This window comes from Enhydra lutris, unplaced genomic scaffold, assembly GCF_002288905.1.
Source record: "Enhydra lutris kenyoni isolate GAN:26980312 unplaced genomic scaffold, ASM228890v2 scaffoldscaffold17, whole genome shotgun sequence".
Lineage (NCBI taxonomy): Eukaryota > Metazoa > Chordata > Mammalia > Carnivora > Mustelidae > Enhydra > Enhydra lutris.
The window spans coordinates 29,473,335-29,479,957 of NW_019154101.1; the positions used below are offsets into that span (position 1 = coordinate 29,473,335).

Here is a 6,623-nt window from a genome sequence, read left to right on the forward strand (position 1 = left end):
TGACTATTACTAAAATGAATGTGAAGGAACATTATAACCAAGGACAAATTTCTATGACAAAGAAAAAGTTCCTTGACATAAAGTTATTACTCTTTTTTTTTTTTTTAAGATTTTATTTATTTATTTGACAGACAGAGATCACAAGTAAGCAGAGAGGCAGGGAGAGAGAGAGGAGGAAGCAGGCTCCCCGCTGAACAGAGAGCCCGATGTGGGGCTTGATCCCAGGACCCTGAGATCATGACCTGAGCCAAAGGTAGAGGCTTTAACCTACTGAGCCACCCAGGCGCCCCCAAGTTATAGTGCTCTTTAAAAAAAATCACAGCTTTGTATAAATCAGACAATATAATCACAGATGTAACTGGTAGAATATTCATATCACAAACATAACAAATCATCTGAAAGTTAAAGATCAAAAAAACCAGTAATTCCACAAAATCAGTCCTTGGCGATGTTCATGCCCTGCTGTTCCAACTCCCCATCTTGCTTAAACTGAAAGAGAGGTTTTCTCTACTTCCTTTTGCTTATAGAGAGATGACATGAAGTAGAGAAAAAAAACATGTACTTTAGATTCAAACCATCTTGAAACACAAATTACCTACGCTTAAAACTGGAGTAACTTTTGGTAAAGAACTTTATACTCTCAACATTGATTTCGTTTGCATAAAAAAAAGTTACAATAACAAGTCAGCTCAAAGGCCATATATTTCATTTTTATTTTTATTTATTTATTTATTTTTTTAAAAGATTTTATTTATTTATTTGAGAGAGAGACAGTGAGAGAGAGCATGAGCGAGGAGAAGGTCAGAGAGAGAAGCAGACTCCCCGCGTAGCCGGGAGCCCGATGCGGGACTCGATCCCGGGACTCCAGGATCATGACCTGAGCCGAAGGCAGTCGTCCAACCAACTGAGCCACCCAGGCGTCCCTATATTTCATTTTTAAAAAAGATTTTATTCATTTAAGAAAGAGAGGGAGAGACAGAGACAACACAAGGGGAGAGGTGGGGAGGAGGTGGGGGGGGAGGGGAGGGAAGAGAAGCAGACTCCCCCATGAGGCTCATGGGGCTCAATCCCAGGACCTGGAGATCATGACCTGAGCTGAAGGCAGATGCTTAACTGACTGCTATCATACCAAATACCATCTATTTCATAAAGCCTTCCCTGACAGCCCCGACCCTCTATTCACCCTCCACATCTAGGAAGTTCTACTTCATCTTGGTTATATATTTTATTTTATTAGTCAAGTGGTCTGTGTGTGTTCATCGTTCTTTCCCTTGGCTGTGTACAAACTCTTAGGGAGTCCAATACTGTTAAATGACTTTACAGTTTGTAAAATGGGTTAACAATGGAGGATTGTATAGACATAGATTAGATTCATCACTTCAGTTTATAGTCATGTCATTACTGTCAGAATTAAATAATTCCAAGTGAATTACATGGCTAACTACTTACACTGGTAAATGCTCAGCACATATACTATTATAGCATATTACATCTCCACGGCTTATTACAAACACTAAATCTTAGGGATTAAATCTGCACAGTATTTTCTTGCATTACTAAACAAGTAAAAACAATAGCTTAAATTTATGCTATTAAAATATTAAACAAAATTTAGTTTAAATTGCTCCATTCAACTCATACCTCAAAAAACAAGATGACTTTAGGGCTCTCATCAAAATCTCGAAGCAAATAGGGAAAGTTTTCATTAAATATAATTTGTTCTTCCCACTCTGGAATTCTTGATTTTAACTGTTTAAAATCATATGGCTGGGTCATAATAGGAAGAATGTAATCCACACTTTCTTTTTCATAGTGAGATGAAACAGGCCGTTCACTGTCCAAAAAAAAAAAAAAAAAAAAAAGATGCTTCCATTAACATGATTCCTTATGATAATTTTGAGAAGGTGAGAAAAATATAGTGATCAAGGTGAAGAAATAATGAATATAGTCATGATATACAATGAAAAATTATTTTGACCGTCCACATCGAGAAAATTACAAATTTATGACACTTAGAAATGGTAGTACCCTACTACCATCTTGTATCTATACAGTATCGATTGGTTTCACAGAATTATCTTATTACAGAAACATAAAGTGAGAGTGTGACAGAGCTAGACTCCTTCTGAATCTTAAATAAGTTTGTAATAAAATAGTACACTACATTTAAATAAGAAAATGAGCACAACAGGATTGCAAACTTTTTGAGGTGTGTCATATTTTTTTTTGTGTGCCCTAAGATAACTGAATAACTGATAATCTTCACGGTCCTCATCACTGTCATTTTTCCAAGCAAATGACTTTTGAATTCTAGTATAATCAATTATTTTACGGTGCTTTTTATTTATAAGCTTCAAGCACATATTAGCTATATAATATTAGGAAAAAATTAAAAGTCAAGATTTACTGACTTCATATGAGGCCCAAGTAACATATTAACTTCAAAAGAAAAATATTAAATTAGACAATTAAAGCAAGTACAGTGCAACATGCAATGATTTATACTGCAAGTTCAATGCCATAAATTAGTCATTAAGTTAGAGAGAAGCTCTCTCAACTCACCTCCACTTAAAATGAATCAATGAATTAAGAAATGTTCTCTATTTCTTCTAGAAAATATACTGATCAGTATCAATGGTCTAAGAACACCTACAACCAGTAAATTATTCTCTAATACAAATCCTTAGCTCTATTTCCATTGCATTTTTTTTTTAAGATTTTTAAAATTTATTTGATAGAGAGAGAGACAGTGAGAGAGGGAACAAAAGCAGGGGAAGTGGGAGAGGGAGAAGCAGGCTTCCTGCTGAGCAGGAAGCCAGATGTGGGGCTCCATCCCAAGACCCTGGGATCATTACCTTAGCCTAAGGCAGACACTTAACAACTGAGCCACCCAGGCACCTTTCCACTGACTTTCAGTGGTAGAAAAGAGGACTTCTACTGTAGACAGTTTCAATCTCAAGGGTTGGCTGTACAATTAAAAAAATTACCTATCAGCTTTCTTGACATATTGACCAGTATTCTCATCAATCACATGAATTTTTACCATTGGGTGAGAAATCATATAATCGGACTTAAGTCGATCAGTGCGGTGAATGTAAACTCCCAGGACAAGATCATCATCAAGCAAATATTTGGGATAAACTGGACTATCTTGGCTTGTTACTTCATGAACACCATCACCATCAGTGTCTTCATTATCATCTGAAACTACATGCATAGAAGAAAATCAACATTATAATTAATTGTTCCCACAACAATATATTTAACAATATACACTGAATTTAAATATAAGCCAATCTTTACAATCCATGATTATTTGTCTTTGTTAACAAAGTAACTTCAAAGGAAAAAAAAGAAAAAGCCGACAAGAGCAGATTACATTCTGAGAGTAAAATATTACATTTACTAATGCATCAAAATAGGATGAGGAATCTTTTTTTCCCTAACAAGGACCAAGAACACAAAAATAAAAAAGTAAGAACAAAAGACAAAAAAGTGATTTTATGTAGTGGAATATGCAACACTCAATTCATCTGTAACTGTAATTTCTACTTCTGGGTTGGATGTAGTAGGATGTAGCAGGTCAATGCTTCTCATAACAACAACTTGAAAAAGCCAAATGAATTACAAAAACCTTACTGGTAAAGGCATCAGAACAGTACAGAAACAATGTACAGCAGATGGGCTAAAATTCCAGAAAGGGAGAATCATTCAGTGGTAAGCTGATGGACTAGTAGCTATTTTAGTCTCTGGGGACATTTACTGTTTCAGGGTGTGGGCTGAGGATCAGGGTTTGGCCCCCACAGAAGGTCACCACTGGGAGAAAGAGTACCCACAAAACTTTTAGTGGTAAGTGGCTGATGGGGCTAAAGCAGTCACATTAGAGATGTGAGGAGCCTCAAACACATAGCTAATTTTCCCCCACAAAACTGAATTCTGAGGCTATGTGATAGACTAAAGTAGTAGTGAAATCTCTCAGGCTTGTGGTACTAGGAGACGATGACCCACCAGGGGGAGGGGCCTGAAACAAAACGGACAAAATAAAGCCCTGGACAAAATAAAGCCCTAAAGGGCATGGTCATTTTCCACCTATAGCTGCTTTTCACCTGGGGTCACTTACTAATTCTGGGCACAACTAGAGGTTGAGAATCCAGGCATGGCCCTGGCAGAAGACCCCTACTGGGGGACAGAGAAACCAGCAGAGATTCTGGCGTTCACATGGGGCTGGAGTGACAAAACTGTAGACCTGAGGGGCCTCAAACACATGGTCAGTCTCCCCTTCAAGGTATCTGCCAAATTTTGAAGCTGAATGGGACAGAAGGCTAAAGGACCAGGCTGAAAACCTCAGAAGGCCAAAACTGAATCTTTGAGGCTGAAGAGACAAATACCTGACAGATTCTCAGTTCAAAACTCCTACAATGCCACATCTTAGATATGGGGCAAATCAAAGATACAGTTTTTATCAAAACTACAATCTAGCCCTGACATAGCCCAATTCCTGATGGATTAAGATCAGTTTCTTCACCCTATCTGCCTAAGAGAGTAAAGAGGAAACCTTTTCTAGTAGAAGATAAAATCAGCTGTAGCCTCTAGTCTTCTACACACAACATCCAGCATATAATAAAAAGTTACTACATATAAAACAGGCAAGAGTATATGATCAATAACCAGGAGAAAAGAGAGAAAACAGAAGCTGACCCACAGGTGATCCATTCTGGAGTTAGCACACAAGGACTTTAGATAACTATGATTATTAATATGTTCAAGAAAATAAAGGAAAAATGGGTTAAATTGGAAACTTTCAACAGAGAACCGGAATCCATTAAAAAACCCAACAGATTGGGCGCCTGTGTGGCTCAGTTGGTTAAACTACTGCCTTCCGCTCAGGTAATGATCCTGGAGTCCTGGGATCAAGTCCCGCATAGGGCTCCTAGCTCTGCAGGGAGTCTACTTCTCCCTCTGACCTCTCCCTCTCATGCTCTCTCACTCTCTCTCTCAAATAAAATAAATAAAATCTTGGAAAAAAAAAAAAAAACCCAACGGACATTCTGGAAAGGAAAAATATAGCATCTGAGGGGTGCCTGGGTGGCTCAGTTAATGTCTGGTTCTTGATCTCAGCTCAGGTCTTGATCTCAGGGTTCAGAGTTCAAGCCCTGCGCTAGGTTCCACGCTGAGCACGGAGCCTACTTTAAAAAACAAAACAAAACAACACAGCATTTGAAATTAAGAACTCAATAAGATAGAGGACATATATCCTCTATTATATCCACATACCCATTAATATCATGTTGGACACAAAGAAAGACATGATTAGTGAAACAGAAAAAAAAGCAGTATCAATACCCAAACTTAAGCATAATGGAAAAAATTTTTTTAAAGAATATAAGGAAAAATCATAAACAAGTAGACATACTTAAAAAATGTGAATTTATAATTTAGAAAAAGAGGGGGGAATAATGAAGCAGCCATATTCTAAAAAAAAATTGAATAATTGAATTTTCCACAGCTGATAAGTGATATCAACCAAAAAACTCTAAGCAGGGTAAATTCGAACAAAGGATATTTAGGCATAATGTGATAAAATACTGACATCAAAGACAAAAAGAAAATCTAAAGATGAGTCAGATGAAAAAAAAAGTCACATTCCCACTAATGGGACATAATTGCTAGAAAGAGAAATGATGGAAGCCAAGAGACAACTGTATAACTTCTCCAAAGTACTAAAGAAAACCAAGCTACAACCTAAAATTCTATGCTAGCAAATACAGATAGAAATGAAAGTAAAGGCATTTTAGCATGACAAAAATCTAAGGGGATTAGCAGGCCTATACCAGGAGAAATACTAAATTGAGCTCTTCAAGCAAATGAAAAATGGAAAAATGAAAATTCATTAAGGAAAAAGTAAATTTGGGGATGAAAATAAATTAATATCAGCTGTACAAAATGATCACTAAAATAGCCGTGAAGTTTAAAATACATGCAGAACTAAAATGCATAATAAGAAACCTATGAGACAGGAAAGACAGAGATACAGAAAAAGCACGTGACAAAATTCGGATGGAATTAAACTATCCTAATGCTCTAGCAGTGCTGGGGAAGCATATTTTGTTAGGGAGTTAATTTGTATTAGACTATAATAAGTTAAGAATAAACTCAATGTTCTTGAGGAAAAAAATACAAAACTGTAAAAATATGTATAATTAAGTTAATAAAAGAAGAAAAATTTTTAAATAAATAATTCAAAAGAAGACAAGGAGAAAAAGGAATATAAGACAGGTGGATCATACACAAAACAGTATATAATACATACACAAAACAGTGAGATAAGAAATATAAATCCACAGAAAGACTAGAAACAAGAAGGGGGTTTTTTGCTTTTTGAGAGGGGGGCAGAGCACTTCACATTTACTGAGGGTCTGCCCCCAAGGAGCTCACAGGCTAGGGACTGAGACCCTCCCATGTTCTAGGGTCGGGTAAGAAAAGAGGTGAAGGAGGGGTGCCTGGGTGGCTCAGTGGGTTAAAGCTTCTGCCTTCGGCTCAGGTCATGATCCCAGGGTCCTGGGATCGAGCCCCACATCGGGCTCTCTGCTCTGCAGGGAGCCTGCTTCCTCCTCTCTCTCTCT

At 37.2% G+C, this 6,623-nt stretch overlaps 1 protein-coding gene across 2 annotated transcripts in view; it reads right to left on the reverse strand.

Annotated features, from left to right (window-relative positions):
• Window positions 1–6,623, reverse strand: part of LOC111147750 (Abelson helper integration site 1) — a 206,142-nt gene that overhangs the window by 175,709 nt on the left and 23,810 nt on the right. For both annotated transcript variants that reach the window (XM_022503972.1, XM_022503971.1), the window contains exons 7-8: window positions 2,988–3,207; window positions 1,642–1,834 (exon numbers count right to left, since the gene is read on the reverse strand). In XM_022503972.1, coding sequence (XP_022359680.1) covers window positions 1,642–1,834; window positions 2,988–3,207 — 413 coding nt within the window. The remainder of the gene's footprint in view (window positions 1–1,641; window positions 1,835–2,987; window positions 3,208–6,623) is intronic.